Source organism: Raphanus sativus, chromosome 4, assembly GCF_000801105.2.
Source record: "Raphanus sativus cultivar WK10039 chromosome 4, ASM80110v3, whole genome shotgun sequence".
Taxonomy (NCBI): Eukaryota; Viridiplantae; Streptophyta; class Magnoliopsida; order Brassicales; family Brassicaceae; genus Raphanus; species Raphanus sativus.
Window position 1 is genome coordinate 28,363,391 of NC_079514.1, and position 17,669 is coordinate 28,381,059.

At 32.1% G+C, this 17,669-nt stretch overlaps 1 protein-coding gene, 1 long non-coding RNA gene and 1 pseudogene across 9 annotated transcripts; 2 read left to right on the top strand and 1 right to left on the bottom strand.

Moving 5' to 3' along the window:
* Nucleotides 1-3,035: 3,035 nt before the first annotated feature.
* On the bottom strand, nucleotides 3,036-4,526 carry LOC130510477 (dolichyl-diphosphooligosaccharide--protein glycosyltransferase subunit STT3A-like). Of its 6 annotated transcripts, XM_057006819.1 has the most exons (6): nucleotides 4,478-4,526; nucleotides 4,140-4,330; nucleotides 3,969-4,065; nucleotides 3,786-3,840; nucleotides 3,616-3,692; nucleotides 3,036-3,485 (listed from the first exon to the last, which is right to left on the bottom strand). In XM_057006819.1, the coding sequence occupies exons 2-6, from the start codon at nucleotides 4,254-4,256 to the stop codon at nucleotides 3,481-3,483; spliced, it is 351 nt and encodes a 116-aa protein (XP_056862799.1). In that variant the 5' UTR covers nucleotides 4,257-4,330; nucleotides 4,478-4,526; the 3' UTR covers nucleotides 3,036-3,480. The 6 variants fall into 6 exon arrangements, 2 of the variants coding, with proteins under 2 accessions (XP_056862799.1, XP_056862798.1); XR_008944141.1 differs by lacking the exon at nucleotides 4,478-4,526 and having other exon boundaries at nucleotides 3,969-4,058; nucleotides 4,140-4,471; XM_057006818.1 differs by lacking the exon at nucleotides 4,478-4,526 and having other exon boundaries at nucleotides 4,140-4,471.
* A 218-nt stretch (nucleotides 4,527-4,744) lies between these two features.
* On the top strand, nucleotides 4,745-6,544 carry LOC108816332 (rac-like GTP-binding protein RHO1; annotated as a pseudogene).
* A 1,732-nt stretch (nucleotides 6,545-8,276) lies between these two features.
* Nucleotides 8,277-10,247, top strand: LOC108851475 (uncharacterized). Of its 3 annotated transcripts, XR_001949314.2 has the most exons (7): nucleotides 8,277-8,710; nucleotides 8,818-8,847; nucleotides 8,937-9,028; nucleotides 9,113-9,207; nucleotides 9,473-9,587; nucleotides 9,681-9,758; nucleotides 9,916-10,247. It is a non-coding gene; the product is annotated as an uncharacterized LOC108851475 (long non-coding RNA). The 3 variants fall into 3 exon arrangements; XR_001949313.2 differs by having other exon boundaries at nucleotides 9,681-10,247; XR_001949315.2 differs by having other exon boundaries at nucleotides 9,113-9,188; nucleotides 9,681-10,247.
* The last annotated feature ends 7,422 nt before the right edge of the window (nucleotides 10,248-17,669 follow it).

Here is a 17,669-nt window from a genome sequence, read left to right on the forward strand (position 1 = left end):
CCAGAACCTTTTCAAGGGGGAGGGAATGATGAGGCCATCCAAGTAGAGGTTCCCATAATTAGGCGCGGACCGACCACTAGGAGTGGAACCAAGGCCATAAGAGAAAGGTTCTCCAAGGCAGTCCAACAAATCCTAGATCAAGATGGACAAACCGGCCAGAACCAGCTACTGATTGAAGAGATGATCCAATTGAACATACAAGACCAAGCCGGTTCAATTGAAGTTCAAGACTCAGCCGGTCCAATCCAATTCAGATCACTCAGCCAGAACCAAGCCGGTTTCATCATCTCCACATTCAACCTTGGTTCAGAATCAATCTCCAATCCAACCGACCACATTGCTTCCGGTTCAGAGATATAGCCAACCACCAAAGTAAGTAGTATGTGTTGTACTCTTTTTCCTTCATCGGGTTTTCTTGGACTCGGAAAAGGCAGGATTCATACAAGAATCTAGCATCAATCCTCTCCCCACACCTTACTGCTCTTTAATCCTCGAGTTAATGGAGCCTCTTCGGTTACTCCATCTGATCTGTATAGATATTTTTCGTTTGCTTCGTCTACGATTACCTTCAAGGATGCTACACATGGGCCCCATAATGAGTTTTATGGAGAATAAGATAGATGGAGAGGGTGTCCACGTTTGCAAAACAAATCAACCACTGAGAAGCTTTTAATTCGCCATGTCAGCCTAGCTGCTGAGTTTTATCGCACAAATAATTCGGGCCAAATATTTCTGTTGGATATAGTTACAACTTTAAAACCCACAAGATCCTTTTGTCTATGGCCCTTAACTTACTTAAAATAATATACATGGCCCATATCAGACACATGCCCTAATTTTCAAAAATAATCTCGCCTTCAATTTCGACTTCATCGTTCCAACTCCATGTTTTTCCCGTTTCTCTCCGTTTCTGAGCATTAATCTACCCATTATAATTCATTCATTTATGTTTTTAATTACCATCTTCACTATCTATGATAACTTTTCACATATTTCTCTTTCTTATTATACTAGTAGTATTCCGGCGCTACGCGCCGGGTTCGTGTTTTTTATTTTTATGTGAATATATAATTTATTTTATGATTTTAGTAAATAAAATATGTTAAAAATATGAAATTGAAAATATGTTAAAAGAGAATAATATTTTCCAATCTATAAATAATAATAGTATTTTAATGCTGCATCTTCGACTCTTGTATTTTTTGACAGCTACAGGTGACTGATTTGGCTCACTTGGAGCAGCTATTTACCCATCACCACTCCCATCAGCAGTGCTTCCTCTAATGTCCGAGACGCCGAGTCCCTCATGTTCTCACATGGATGACTTCTTTTCATAGCTCCACCACCAGGCATGTAATCACTGGGTTATCTGGTGAGGGATAATATTTCAGTTACTTGAATATGCAGTTTACATACAGACAGAGAAATGTGCGTAAGTTGTAAGTGTGACCATTTGTTGGGAGACCTCTGCAGCTCTAGTATTTGTCAACTAACTTATTATAGTATCAAAAGCTACAAACTCAGCTGAGTCAGATGCATCGGAGACGGTCACATTAACAATTTCAGAATGTGACCTATAATGTCTATAAGAGTTCACTATCAACAAAGCTGGAAGGATTTTGTGCTGATAAAACATTACCTTAAAACCAAAATTGTGTTTTCCTCATTACATAAAGCGCAAGTGATGGAGGAGAATCCTCATTGCAGTATGCGAGAACACTTCATTGCAATATTTTGACGTCAAATAATTTCATGATATGTTAACTAATTTATCATTTCTAAATTAAATCCAGTAATTTATTGAATTTATTTTTGGTAACTGTTTATAAAATTTATTTCGGTAATAAGTAATTATTTATAATATTTAAGTTAATTACTTCTCGAATAAGATAAGAGTAGTTTACACGGTCAGAACAATGGATAAATAAATGAGAGATTTTCTTATCGGGAATCTTCGTACATATAGGTGTCAAATGGGCGGGTCGTCCATTGGTCGTCCACGTCCATATTTAAATGGACTTAATATGGACACACCCATTTTTTCCATGGGTTATTAATGGACAAAATATGGATGACCATTTAAAAATGGTTTTTATGGGTTTTGGGTTTCATGGACATGAGTTGTCCAATGGACAAAAAAAATCTAGGGTTTAAAAAAATTTGAGTTTTCTACCAAAACCGAGAAATCGGGTTTTCTCGCCAAAATCGGGAAATTGAATTTTCTCTGTCAAAATCGTAAAATCGCACAAACTGTAAAATCGGGGTTTTCCGCGAAAATTGAGAAATTGGATTTTCCCGCCAAAACCGAGAAATCGGATTTTTCCGTCAAAACCGGAAAAAATCGAGTTTTCCTGCCAAAATCGAGAAATTGAGTTTTCCGCTAAAACCGTAAAATCGGATTTTCCCGCCGAAACCGAGAAATCGAGTTTTCCCGCCAAAACAGAGAAATTGGATTTTTCCGCCAAAACCGGGAAATCTAGTTTTCCCGCCAAATCGGAAAATCGAGTTTTCCGCTAAAACCGTAAAATCGCCAAAACCGTAAAATCAAGTTTTCTTGCCAAAACTGAGAAATCGGGTTTTCCCGCCAAAACCGGAAAATCGGGTTTTCCCGCCAAAACCGGAAAATCGAGTTTTCCCGCCAAAACCGTAAAATCGGGTTATCCCGCCAAAACCATAAAATCGGGATTTCCCGCCAAAACCAAAAAATCGGGTTTTCCCGCCAAAACCGTAAAATCGGATTTTCCCGCCAAAACCGTAAAATCAGGTTTTCCCGCCAAAACCATAAAATCGGGTTTTCCGGCCAAAACCGCAAAATCGATTTTCCCGTCAAAACTGCAAATCGAGTTTTCCTACCAAAACCGCAAAATCGGGATTTCCCGCCATAACCAGAAAATCAGGTTTTCCCGCCAAAATCGTAAAATCGAATTTTTCCGTTAAAACCGCTAAATCAAGTTTTCTTGCCAAAACCAAAATTGTTGTATTTATGGATTAATTTTAATTTTATGAACTTGTATATATAATTATAGGCTTATAAATTAAAATCTAAAATTTTCTTATATGGTCTATTATGGACTCTATGGTAACCCATAAAAATATGGGTTTTAGTGGACATGGTTCTTAATGGACATGATTCTAATGGACATGGTCACTCTTTGTCCACAAACAATAAATGGACAAATGGATACGGGCTAATGGACGTGGACTCGCCCAGTTTACAGCTATATTCGTACACCACACTCACTTGGCATACCAACGAATGTAAAACCACTGATTGTATTAACATATTTCCCCGGTAGAAAGAGACAATGAAGAGAACCAACAGAAACCAAGTGAGTCCTTAATACATCTCCATTTTTTGACGTTGCACTTTTCTTTTATGTTTTTCACTCTTCGTCAGACTCAGAATATGTAGACAACCCTGTTGTGAATCCTAGAATTCTGGATATGTGCAACACATTAGGTTCATGTTCTCCTTCTCCCTCAAACTAATATAAACAAAGTAACACAGCATAGTTGAACTGTTAAACTCAAGACACAATTAGTATTAGACATGAGGTCCGAAACAACTTTAACAACAATGCGTCACTGTTTTTTTATAAGGGAATGAAATCGTACCTCTTCGAACTGTGAGCTTGAAATGTTTTGGTCCACCTGACATGATCATAGCCTTCACTGTTTTTTTCTTTAGATATCTGGAGCCAAAAACATAAACACTGAGCATGGAAACAGAATTCAAGGTTTGCAGTTACAGGAAAGCTCAGTATTTGTGGTAGCAGAGATTGTACATAAGGCATCTCAACATTGTTGGTGTGGCCTCAAAATCAATCCGGTATTGGCCATCTTTCTTTGCAGAATAGTTATTCGGTAACAATGTTTAGATTGAAAGGCACTAAAACTATTGCACCATCACAGCTTGTAGTTAAAACCGAATGGGACTAATAACATAAAAGTCAGAATTAGTAGGTAACCTTTCTTTACATGAGGAAAGTCGCCACCCCCTTCAATACGCATCTCCTCCATAGAAACCAGAGTACATCTTTGAGGCATTGCAGATCTACCTGATATCTTCTCAATCAGTCAGTGATTAGGACGATTGCTTTAGACTCTATGGAAGGAAAATTGAGGAAAAGCACTCATACCTGTTTGTCAATGATGAGGATGATAAAGTTTGACACCGCTAGCTCTTTCATGTTCCACGCTTCCCATGAGAAAACAATCGGACTATACATCAGAGAGATGATTTGGGACGATACCATAGTTGAAGTATGTGTTTTAAGAAAGCATAGGCTCCAAGGTTAAGAAGCTGTGAGATTTGGAGAATTCTGCAACCCTGTTTATAGTATCAAAAATTAGGGATTTCATGTGGAGGTGTGTAAAGATTTAACTAAATTAATAGTAGTAGGAGAGCTTGAAGGAGAGAGTTAATGGAAACAAAGTAAAGAGGCGGTTTCAATGATGAAGCAAAACGTAACGGAACTGTTACAAAAGTACTCTGTGGAATACAAGGAATGCGAGGAGAGGAAGCCAGCAACGCTGAGTGGCCTATCAATTTAATGGGTTAACATTGGGCTTTTTCTATTTCAGGTTTAACTTGAATGACCCACCCGAATTTGCTTCTTTTCTCTTCAACTGCGCGTCTTCACTTAGTAGAATTGGAGACACGTGTCCGCAAAAGCACCCTTCTTCCTGATGACGTGGCGCACTGTAGAGAGACTCAAGTCTACTTTATTATTATAGATAGATATAGATATAAACCTCTATGTGGAAGCTTTCATGGAACTATATTAGACATTCTTATATTCCAACAGCATCAGTCGATCGCCATGAAATCGGGTCAACAATCCAGAAAGTCTCATGTTCCATTGTGTACCTAAAACGACATCTCACCAGTTCTATCCGAGTCGGAACTACGGGTCCGTTAGATGGGAGGTCAGATACGCAACCAAAGGTCGGATGCTTATTGGGTTAGAGATGTTCATCATTGACGAACGCATATTGGTGTTTTGTAAGCTTTTTCATTCCGGCAGCATCTCATATAAATTTTGTGGCCTATACATATATTGGTCTACAAAGTGGAACATGCTTACTTATATAAATTTATAACTGAAAGTATCTACATATTATACTGTAAGCGTTATTCTATTTAGTTCAATCAGTATTATACCATGCATGGTTGAGACGATAGAGAGCTTTGTATCAACAGCTTGGAGACCACAAGAAGCTTACCAATAAAATTGATGCTTATCATCTGCGCATTGCTCTTTGACCATTTCCTCCATCCTTAAGTGTTGACTAAGAGTCTAAGAGACAGCCTTCTTACTTCTCTTTTCTTAATTATCTGCAGATATCAATCAGAGAAAATCATGCTTGCGAAGCATACTTCCTCAGGGTGATTAAGATGGGAGCAATGGAGAAGGATGGGTATACACTACGGTTTTGTTGCAATCCACTATGGTTCTGTCCTTTTCTCTCATGTTCATGTTCTTTTAATATATGTATTAACAATACCTCATTCTGTAATGTTCTTGGTTTCTAATCATACAGGACTGTGCCTACAGTTTTCAATAATTTCAGTGCAAATGTGGTGGTTAACGGAGCCACCGTTAATCTTGGATTGTGGAATACTGCAGGTTCTTCATTTATAACTTTTTTTTTGAAGTTTTGAGTTTGTGTTCTTTTGGATATGAGATTTTTGAATTTTGCGTATTTTGAAAAACAGGGCAAGAGGATTACAATAGATTAAGACCACTTAGTTATTGTGGAGCAGATTTTTTCATATTGGCCTTCTCTCTTATCAGTAAAGCCAGTTATGAAAATGTCTCCAAAAAGGTAAAAAAAAAAACATTCAAAATTCTTTTTTTGGTGTTAGTGTTGTTAACACACACTCTCTCTCTCACTCATTGTCACACACAAAGTTCACATTTGTGTGGTTGCAGTGGATCCCTGAGTTGAAACATTACGCTCCTGGTGTCCCCATCATTCTCTTTGGCTCAAAGCTCGGTGAGATTTTCGTTCTTTGCTTCATCTCTCACTGTTCACTGATTAGTTCTGAGTCAGAATGTTGTTGCTGCTGCTCTCTAGATCTTCGAGATGATAAGCAGTTCTTCATCGACCATCCTGGTGCTGTCCCGATTACTACTGCTCAGGGAGAGGAGCTGAGGAAGCTAATAGATGTTACGTCGAATGCAGTTCCAAATCTCAAGAGGTACACATGACAAACACTGATTTGTGTTACTATTACAACCGGTTTCTTAATGTTAATGTGACTGACTGTCAAATCATTAAGTTTGAATACAGAATGTGAAACTGGTGTTTGACGCAGCCATACGAGTGGTCTTGCAACCTCCGAAGCAAAAGAAGAAGAAGAGCAAAGCGCAGAGGCGTGCTCCGTCCTATGATGATGATGATGATTGGAAAAGATCTGTTTTTTAATTTATTTGTGGTTTTGGTAACATTGCATCAGTGAGTTAATAATGGACAGACACCAAGTTTGGTTTTGATCTTTTGTTTGTTTTTAATATTAAATCGAGTTTATTCGAATCAGCATCTTTTGCGTCTTCAATTCAATCCACGTGACTGTGTATGCCGTCCTGTAGTTATGAGCATGTTTCAAACTCAGCAAATATATTTTTAGATTTTTTTATACATTTATAAATACAAAATAGAATTTTTTTAATTTAAAGGAAACATTTTGAACAATTACTTAAACCACCACATACTTAGTAGTACTTTTCATGTTTATCTTAATTTTATTTATCTTCAGTTTAAAAGAGTTAAATAAATATTTATAATTCTAGAGTTAACTAATTTAGACTTAGTGCTTAGATGAGGGATGGAGTATATTATTTTCATAAATAAATATATAAATACTTAACATTTAAAATAATATTTTTAAAAATAGTTTTAAAAAGAATTTTTGAATTTCAAAAAATTATTTTTAAAAAAATAAAAAATAATAAAAAATTTGAGTTTGGAGACATATAATTCGAAAATTTTAAAAATATATTTTTAGATTTTTTATTTATTTAAATAATTATTTGTGTTAACATATTATAAAGTAAAGATCAAAGGTTTTTTTTTGAAACTTCATATTTCAGGTATTTATGAAAATGTCTATTAAAATCAGGTAAACATGAATGATGATACTAAATATTAAAAATTAAGCAAAATTACAATTCCCTAAGTATTTTATAAACAATTATTTTTAGATAATTTAGTAATTTCCTATGATTATAAAATATAACTATGTAGTTAACATAAATCCGCGCGTAGCTAACGAACATTATCTGCCATTTTTGCAAGGCTATCCTCCACAAACTGTGTAAGCTAAATACATTCATAACTCAACATTTTGAAAAGTTAATACATTTACCATAGAACGCGCAGGTAAATATGTAATTTCTGCACTATTTCCTACAAAAAGAAGAATATATTTGATGCATCCAAATTTATTTCTATTAGATAAATGTGTCTCCGATTCTTTTTGTCTAAGATATTGGAAAATACAATCAAAAATAAACCATAATATAATTTGTTTTAGTGACTCGGTTTATGCTTATCCCTGGACACTTTTATTATACAATAATTTAATTTGCTTTAGATAAACTACTAAACTATTTAAAATAAAATATAAAATTAATGAAATAAACATTTAAATATGAGGTTCATATCAACAAAATAAATCAAGTATATACTATTAATTATATTATATAATTTACATGTACTTATGCTATTATATTTTAAATGATTGGTTTATTCGGTTTACTCAGTTTAAACGGTTTAAATACCAAAGCATATCTATATATCCTAATTTCCAAAAAAGGACATCTGTTCGGTATATTTGGTATCGCCAAATATAATCCACTTTCTCTAGCTCGGTTTGGTTTAATTTTAGTGGGTTGATTTTACCAGAATAAAACACCTCTAAATAATTTCAGTAGCACATACAATTAAAAAATCAAGTTTATTACCCAAACTACTCTTTTTGTTTTTAAACAATTGATGTTCACCAACTTTCCTATTGTTTTGAAAATACAAAGCTCCCATTACAAACAAAAACATTGAAACATATGATCGATAAATAAACTACCAACACATTTATCAACATACTTTTCCGCGCGTAGCACGGAGAAAGAGTCTAGTATATATAATGCCTGAGTTTTCTCTCTTCTAAGAGCAGCCACGTCAGATTATTTTAATGGCTGTGGGACCCATTTAGTGTCTGGTTTAATTTGGTCGTATAGGTTAGTAGTTTGGTTCGGTTTAGTGTGTAGGAATAGGATTTTGTGTCTCTCGCGTTAGGTTTCCTAAATCTGTAAAACGTTGTGTAATGTGATTTCTTCATTCGATTAGGGTTTCATCGTTGTCTTCCTTCCTTACAAAACTCAATCCGCCCGGTTTCGCTTTTCATGATCTGCAAAAATAATTATCTCTTCTCATCTCTTCACCTCCTCTTTCGTTTCTCTTCACTTCCCCTTTTGTTCAATGTATTCTTTTTAATTCGTGAATAATTATTATTCACATTAAACCCATTCACAATGTCGACGACTCTGTTTCCTTCATCTCAAATCTATAAATATGAGCGGGTTGAGATTAGGATGGATCTTCAGAACCAGGGGGTCTAGGTTCCTGCTTTTTTTTTGGTTGCAAAGGTTCCTGCGTTGAAAGAAACTGTATCTCTTTTAATATTTTATCGTCATCTCAAAGATGGGTGAGATTCTTCGTTTTTGATCTACGTTTCTTCGATCTCTATCTTCGTCGTTGATGCTTTTTTTTTGTTATGGTTTCTAATCTGATCGTGTTTTTTTTTGTGTGTAGCTGACAAGAAGATTAAGATTGGAATCAACGGTGAGTGTTTCTATTTTGAACCGTTTCTTTCATAAACTTTGTTTAGCTAATAATCTGTGGAATCTGAGTGTTTATGGTATTTGGTTAAGGTTTCGGAAGAATGGTGGCTAGAATGATCCTTCAGCGTAATGATGCTGAGCTCGTCGCTGTTGACGATCCCTTCATCACCACCGAGTACATGGTTAGAGTTTCTTTACTTCGATCCGCATTGATGTGTTTGATTGTGTGTTACTTAGTTTAATTGAATATGTTTGTTGTGTTGTAGACGTAAAAGTTTAAGTACGCCAGTGTTCACGGTCAGTGGAAGCACAATGAACTCAAGTTGAAAGATGAGAAAACAGGTATTGTTTTCTGCATCAGGTATATACATAAATCTCTCTTTCTTATGTTATGAAGAGTTATGAAATTCTGATATTTTGTATTTTCCTCATTATATATATGATTCTCCAAGAGGTAAAAGCTTTGTATTTTTTTCTTAATTTAAATTTTAGAATTAGTATATCCTTTTGTCGTAACAATAGAAGTTGACACATGCTAGCATGATTCTAGACGGAGAAAATTTTGTACTTAATCTCAGCTATAACCATATCCAAGTTGAGCTCCAACGCATCGCACTTCTTTTCAGGTACTGTGTTGAGCTAGCTGTCGAAGATCTCAAGGACGGTGCAACATTTTTTTGTTTTTGACACGGAGATAATGGAACTGACCAAAAAAAGATGCAGCCTCACTGTCTCGAGGAGGTCTGCTTCCACACACATACATTCCATTCATCTTGCGTTTTTGTGAGTATTATCGATATTTTTTTTAACAAAATATAAGTACATGTATAACAGGCTACTAACGGTGGAGTCTCGCAGCTCCCATACTGTCTAGAAGAACTTGTTGGCAAGCGATGCCTCTTTCAGATTCAGGTGACACCTACAATTTCACTCCCAACCACCGCACCTTCACTGTTTGTAATTATTGAATATGTGGTTGTGAAGACTAACAGAGAATAAGCTAAGCTTTGCTCGGTTAACAATCTCGACGGGGTGATCTGAAATAACACTTAGTTCTATTACTTTTAAGGTGAATGCAGCAGAACAGCTCCACAAGCTGTAGGCCAAAATGAGCAACCACCTGTTCTGGCAGCAACCCAGAGGATATGGCTACAAAAGTGATGGTTGTGGATCAACCAACACCACCCAGTATCGGAGACAAATAGAAAGTTGGAGGCGTAGCGAGCCGTCATTCCCACTTGAGATTTCTTTCGTTAGAAACTTTAAGCCATATCAATTTCCTCTGTTTTTCGTTTTACATGTTTTGGCTTTTTAAAATTTTCTGCAAACAAACTCCAACTAGGGGCAGTGTTATTTCGATTTTACTAAAGGGAAGCTGGCTACTTAAGTCTTTGCAAACAATTGTCTGTTGTAGCTCAAAGCATGGATAGGTTGAGATAGTACGTCAATGGACATGCATGGACTTCATACAACTAAGAAAGCTAGAATCTCATACTGTTGTCCGTGTCTTTTTCTAAAATAGGAATGCTATGTTTTACTTGGAAAGTAACATTAGGCCGAAGTATTTATTAATGGAACCAATGGCTGAAACCGTTACAGTACAGTCTCCTCCGAACCGGGTTTATGACCCAATGCAATCCCATATCTGCCATTTCAAATTTTAGTTCTGCATTATTCTTTTCGAAGTACATTCTGCAGGCTCTTGTGGCCCATTAGACCGTTTATTAATAACATACAATTTAATACCACCCAATAACAAAGGTAGTTTATAACAAAGGTAAACTACATGCTAATTACAACAAATAAAATCTCCATAAACATTGACGCAAAAACATATAATACTGTATATTCCTCCGTGGGGGAGTAAGTTACTTTTTCCTAAGAGCATCTCCATCGAGAACTCTTAAGGAGGTTCACACATTTCCCAAAAAAAAATATATTAAAATAAACAAATCTTGTGAACTTCTCACTTGCAAAGTTCTTCCCGGTGAATCCCTCTCTCCTGAGGTTCATCACTGTAGCGTGGGTCCCACATGTCGTGGCGGCCGACGATTGGTCTATTTTTTTTTTTTAAGAAAAAGAAATCAAAAAGAAAAATAAAAAAATTTAATAAATAAAAAAATTTAATATTTAAAAATTGAAAAGATGAACCCCAAGAGGGGGTTCACCAATGGAGATGCTCTAAGTGCACTGGTCGTCTTTTAACAACGCCTCCAAAACTACTTTACCTATTCACCACTGCACCTATCAGCTGATGCCTCCACTGCACCTATCAGCTGATGCCTCCACCTATAACACTATACGAATGAAAAAATGTGGAACGCAACAACACCAATTCAAGAACAAAAGAGTTTTACTCTTTGATAAATAGAACTTCCAACATTATACATGTGCATAACTATGAATTTACACATCTCTACTCTTCTTCTTATACATCTGTTCTGATAATCACTACAAGTATACTAACCAAACACTTATTCCACCTCCTGCAACATTTTCACATATAACGAACATCTATCTTTAAGGTCCCCGTGCTTGCGCGGCGCTCCGCCCCTAGTGGATCAAACTCCGCACTACTTATTACTTATAAGTTATAACCTCATTAAACTCTTCGAACAATTTTTAAAAAACAATTCTAACTACTACTATAGTTAAACTAAAACAAACATTAAAAGAAAACAAAATACCAATCTCCTATAAAACTTTTAATATTATTATGATTATGATATTTAAAATAAATAGATAAATTTTTTTAATAAAAAGCATAAAAATTAATTTTTATTTCAGTTAAGAATAAGTTAAACATTTTAAGTAATTTATATTATTTGTTTATTTGTTTAGCCGCCCGTAGGATGGGCCTACCCTAGTTCTTTATGAAACAAAGAGAATAGTCAATAAAGAAAACATATAGGGAATAGATTGCAACAGCTTTTTGATTTCACAAATTCCACTATAAACATTGAAAAATCAGAAAATGTGTTAAGTGATCAAAAGACTATCCTCACGCATTAATTAGTTATTAGATTTTGATCCGCGCTTTGAAAACGCGGGATTATTTTTTGTTTGAAAATTTTCCAAATGAAAATTATAATTCCAAATGTAATTTATGTATTTTGTGAAGTTATTAGCTTTATTTGTTTTTAAAGTGTGCAATTAAAATAATTGAAATTTAGATGAAAAAAAAATATTAAAATTATAGTATTCATTTTTTATAAATATGTATTAGTTTTCGATTCTAATTTGTAAATAGCTGGTGAAAATTTATTTTCTGATGTATAATATAATTACTGTTTTTGAAAAATATTTGGAGCATATACTGCTAAGCTTTATTGATTATTTTCATATTCTAACAAGTTTTAAGACGTAAGATTTGAAAAAAAATTCTAACATTTTAATTTTAGTAAATTGTCTAAATTTAAAATGTATTATATTAATTTATAATTAAAATCTTATCAAATTGAAATGCAGTAAATATTTTAACGCTTTTTGTATTAGTACATTTTATAATGATTTTATAAAACAATTTGCATATATTTGTTAAACTTATTTATACTTGATTGATATTTTAAACATGTATATTATGAATTTGATAAATATGTTCTTTTTGGGTGCAACCTTTTTCTTACTTTAATTTTATTTTAAAGAAAATGGCCAAATTAAATGAAAAACTCAACTACAAAAACAACTGAAATTCGAAAACCCCAGAATTTGAAAAAATAAGAGTCGTCATCTTTCTCTCGATAATTTGAGAAACGGTCAGGGATTAGAGAAAGCATAAATCATAAGTCATAAGCTTAAACTACATGATGTTTTTTCTTTGTCATCGACTAGTACAGACTCATGTAGACTCTGTAAAGCAAACTGGTAACTATGCATTCATGTGCACAACGAAGGACGGTTGTTTCCTAGCACAACTACATGATGTTTTAAACAAATGCTGTGTTGTTTTTATTAAGAAATCATGTAGTTTACAAAATAATCAAAGTACAATATTTTTTTTAAACGGTACAACTAACGGAGAGCTATTACATTAAGATAAGTGACTTAATGGGTTTATATGTTGAATAAATAATTGAGAGATTTATATCCGAATGAAACATAATTGAGGGGTTTTAGCATTAAAAATCCATTTTATTACGGTTTTCTATAACTTTTTTTTGTTTGGGGTCACTTAGTAAGTATGTGATAAAAACTAAACCAAAAAAAAAAACATAACTAAATATGCGACTAAAATAAATAAAAAACCAATTTTGATTAAATCTGTCACAATTTTTTAAATATGTTTTAAATTAATAATTAAATTTGTTAAATTTTAATTAAATCTGTCATATTAAATAATCTGTAACAAGAGAAAAATAAATTTCTGTATCAAAACTGAATAAATATAAGGTTAGAAATCGAAATAAAAAATAATAAATAAAATTTTCCAGTTTAAGTAGATTTATGACTGAACATACATAAATATGTCAAAATAACTTGGGGAATTTTCAAAAATACCATTTTCAAGGTACCATTATTCATCTTTACCACCACTAAAGACACATTTTCAAAAATACATTATTTATTAAAATGGTAAAAACTCTTATATCTTTGTATTTATATGCTTTTCAAAATTCTAATCCCAAATTCTAAATACTAAACCTCCAATTCTAAACTCTAAACCCAAAATCTTCAACTCTAAACCCTAAACCCTAAACTATATACCCTAAATTCAATATCCTAAACCCTAAGCCCTAAAGTCTAAACTATAAACCCTAAATCCTCAACTCTAAACCCTAAATCCTCAACTCTAAACCCTAAACTATATACTTTAAACCCTAAAACATTAAATCTAAACCCTAAATCCTAAACCTTCAATTCTAAACCCTTCATTAAAAGTAGTGGTAAAAATGGTTAGTGTAAACATGAAAAGTGGTACTATGAAAATGGTATTTTTGGCAATTTCTCAAATAACTTTATGAATACATAGAATATTAATAAAATATTTTTAATGGAAAAATATTAGTGATTTTATTTTTTAATAAAAATATAGTAATTATTCTTTTTATCACAAATGAATTTTTAAAAATAGGTTTAAAAATATAACTAGTAGTGAAATAAGTTAGAGTTAATCTAATAATAAATTAACAAATAAAAATTAAAATAGGTTCTTCTATTAAATTTAATAGGATATGAAAGATGAGGTTTGTCCACGAAACCACAAACAGAGACTATTAACAAACATGTATAGAATATTTTGCACATCAAAAAAGTGTTCAACAAATTGCTAGGCGGCTATTAGGCGTTCGACTGAAGACTACCGCATAGGCGAGTTATTCGGAGCCTAGGCAGGGCATATGCACTAATGAATCATTAATTTATTTTATATACATTTTACATTTATATAAGATTTTTTTGTTGGGCTTAGTTATAGCATTATTTTGAAGAATTGTCAATATTTATTTATTTTTTAAACTTTTACTAACATTAGTACTTAGTTTAACAGATTTATACTACTTTATATCAATTTAAACCAATTAATCCATTTTAAAATGATTTGAACTGATTTAAAATAGCTTTAACTGATTTGATTCATATAAATCAGATTTCAAGAAAATTGTTTCAGTTAAAGGGGATTTTTAGAACCCTGGTTTTAGTTATAGGTGTTTTAAATTGTAAAAAAATTAGATTAAAGTATATCAAAATCTATATAAAATTTCTCTATTTACATAAAATGATAAATTTTATATATTTTAAAAAGGTAAGATATCTTTAAATACTGCACCAGTATAGTTGTAAATATATGGTCAAGCAGATGTAGTCAAATACTTCAAAAAGTAGTGATTTTTTTTCTATAATTTATCACCTCATAATAGTATATAAAGCTTTTACAAGTCTCTAATTTTGATAGATCTATCTACAGTCAATATACACAGATATCAAAAACAAAATGGCCAAGGCAGCTTCTACACTTGCTATCCCCATAATCTTCCTTATTTTGTTTTCCTTAGGTACAGATTTTGTTAAAATTTATTCATGAAAGTTGTATTCCATAACATTTTCACAATACAATTACTTTTTAGTGCTGGTTATCTTCATAAGTATATACCACATATTTTATTGTTGATTGTGTTTGTAGCCTTCAGTATACTTTATTGTAACACATATAGCCTTCTATATTCATTTATCTACAATTTATAACTGATCCATACTAATGTTATAAAAAATTATCTATTATTTTCTATAATTTTTAGATTCAGCCCACTATTCATTTCCTTGTATAACATATATTGTAGTTTCGTAAGTATTATTAAGTTTTTTGTTATCTAGATATAATATAGTTTTTCTTATATAGGTGAACAGAATATGGGATCCAAAAGGTGCGACCTATTGCTTGGACCATGCTTTCAATATCCAGATTGTAATAATATTTGCAGAGATAAACTTGGACCAGGTTCAACAGGCTTTTGCGACAAAAAAGTCGTTAATTATTGTCATTGCAAATATGATTGTTTGAAGGATAAAACTCCTGTGTGATTTCTGCAATGCTATGAAATGTCAACTGTTTTTTTAATGTATAAGTAAAAATAAGGAATAAGACTTAATTATGTTTGTGCAATTTGTGTTGTATTTGATAAATAATTGATATAAACTTATTTTTAATAATAGATTTTATATATCAATACTGTTATTATATTAACTTCTTTGCGAATTCGTAAAATGTTAATTTCTGTTAGACATAAAAAGAAATAAGTATCCCAATTCCATCTTCGATGATTTTTACTCTCTTATCTTTTGCTTTTTGATCTCATACGTTTGATACGCTTAATGACATGCTCGAGGCTATTATATGGTCCAAAAGAATCTTAAACTAAGTAGTAAAATAAAATGAGAGTTAATCTAATAATAAATTAACAAATAAAAATTAAACTAAGTTTTTATATTAAATTTAAAAAGATATGAAAGATGATTTTTTATTCCACGAAATCACAAAGAGAGACTATTAGCAAATATGTATAGAATATTTTGCACATCAGAAAAGTGTTCACGAAATCGCTAGGCGGATATTAGGCGTTCGACTGAAGTCTAGCGCAGAGGCGAGTTTTTCGGAACCTAGGCGGGGCATTTGCACTAAGAATCATTAATTATTTTATATGCATTTTATATTTATATAAGATTTTTTTGGGCTTAGTAATAGAATTATTTTGATGAATTATCAATAATTGTTTTTTTGAATTTTACTTACATTAGTACTTAATTTAACAGATTTATACTAGTTTAGACCGATTTAAACCGATTAATCCATTTTAAAATGATTTGAACTGATTTAAATAGCTTTAACTGATTTGATTCATATAAATCAGATTTCAAGAAAATTGTTTCGGTTAAAGGGGATTTTTAGAACCCTGGTTTTAGATATAGGTGTTTTAAATTGTAAAAAAAATAGATTAAAGTTTATTAAAATCTATCTTCAATAGATGATAAAATTTCTTTATTTACATAAAATGATAAACTTTATATATTTTAAAAAGATAAGACATCTTTAAATACTGCACCAGTATAGTTATAAATGAATGTTCAAGCAGATGTAGTCAAATACTTCAAAAAGTAGTGATTGTTTTTCTATAATTTATCACCTCGTAATAGTATATAAAGCTTTTACTAGTTTCCAATTTTGTTTGATCTATCTACAATCAATATACACAAATATCAAAAACAAAATGGCCAAGGCAGCTTCTTCACTTGCTATCCTCATAATTTTCCTTGTTTTGTTTTCCTTAGGTACATATTTTGTTAAGATTTATTTATGAAAGTTGTACTCCATACCATTTTCACAATACAATTACTTTATAGTGCTGGTTCTCTTCATAAGTATATACCCCATATTTTATTGTTGATTATGTTTGTAGTCTTCAGTATACTTCATTGTAACACATATAGCCTTCTGTATTCATTTATCTACAATTTATAACTGATCCATACTAATATTATTAAAAATTATCTATTATTTTCTAGATATAATTTTTAGATTCAGCCCACTATTCATTGCCTCATATAACATATATTGTAGTTTCATAAGTATTATTAAGTTTTTTGTTATCTAAATATAATATAATTTTTCTTATATAGGTGAACAGAATATGGATCCAAAATGTGCGACCTATTGCTTGGACCATGCTTTCAATATCCAAATTGTGATCATATTCCTGAACCAGATTCAGGAGTATTTTGCGACATAAAAGTCAATAATTATTGTCATTGCAAATATGATTGTTTGGAGGATAAAACTCCTGTGTGATTTCTGCAATGCTATGAAATGTCAACTTTTTCTTAATGTATAAATAAAAATAAGGAACAAGACTTAAATCTGTTTGTGAAATTTGTGTTGTATTTAATTAATAATTGATATAAACTTACTTTTAATAATGGATTTTATTTATCAATACTGTTATTATATAAACTTCTTTGCAATTCGTAAAAATGTCAATTTCTGTTAGACATAAAAAGAAATAAGTATCTCAATTCCATCTTCAATGATTTTTACTCTCTTATCTTTTGCTTCTTGATCTCAAACGTTTGATACGCTTCATGCCATGCTCGAGGCTATTATATGGTCCAAAGGAATATTCTCTTTTTATTAACTGGTCCAAAAGAATCTTAAATATCTTCCTTGTGTTCTAATAAAATGATTCCAAAAAAAACTGATCGTTCAATATTGTTAAAAAAATCAGAAAGGATAATTAAAATGATAAAAATCTCTGCCAAAACAGTTCTTTTCTCCAAAACTTCGTTCAGCAAAAAAATTAATCGACTATCATAAAGATTTTAAGATACCACAACAAA

Excerpts from the sequence above, each read along its gene's own strand:
- LOC130510477 (XM_057006819.1), bottom strand. The coding sequence starts at position 4,256 with ATGGTATCGTCCCAAATCATCTCTCTGATGTATAGTCCGATTGTTTTC. Across the intron at positions 3,841-3,968 it reads CTTTCCTCATGTAAAGAAAG|ATGGCCAATACCGGATTGAT; the intron begins GTTACCTACTAA and ends CTGCAAAGAAAG. Across the intron at positions 3,693-3,785 it reads ACAATGTTGAGATGCCTTAT|ATATCTAAAGAAAAAAACAG; the intron begins GTACAATCTCTG and ends TTTTGGCTCCAG.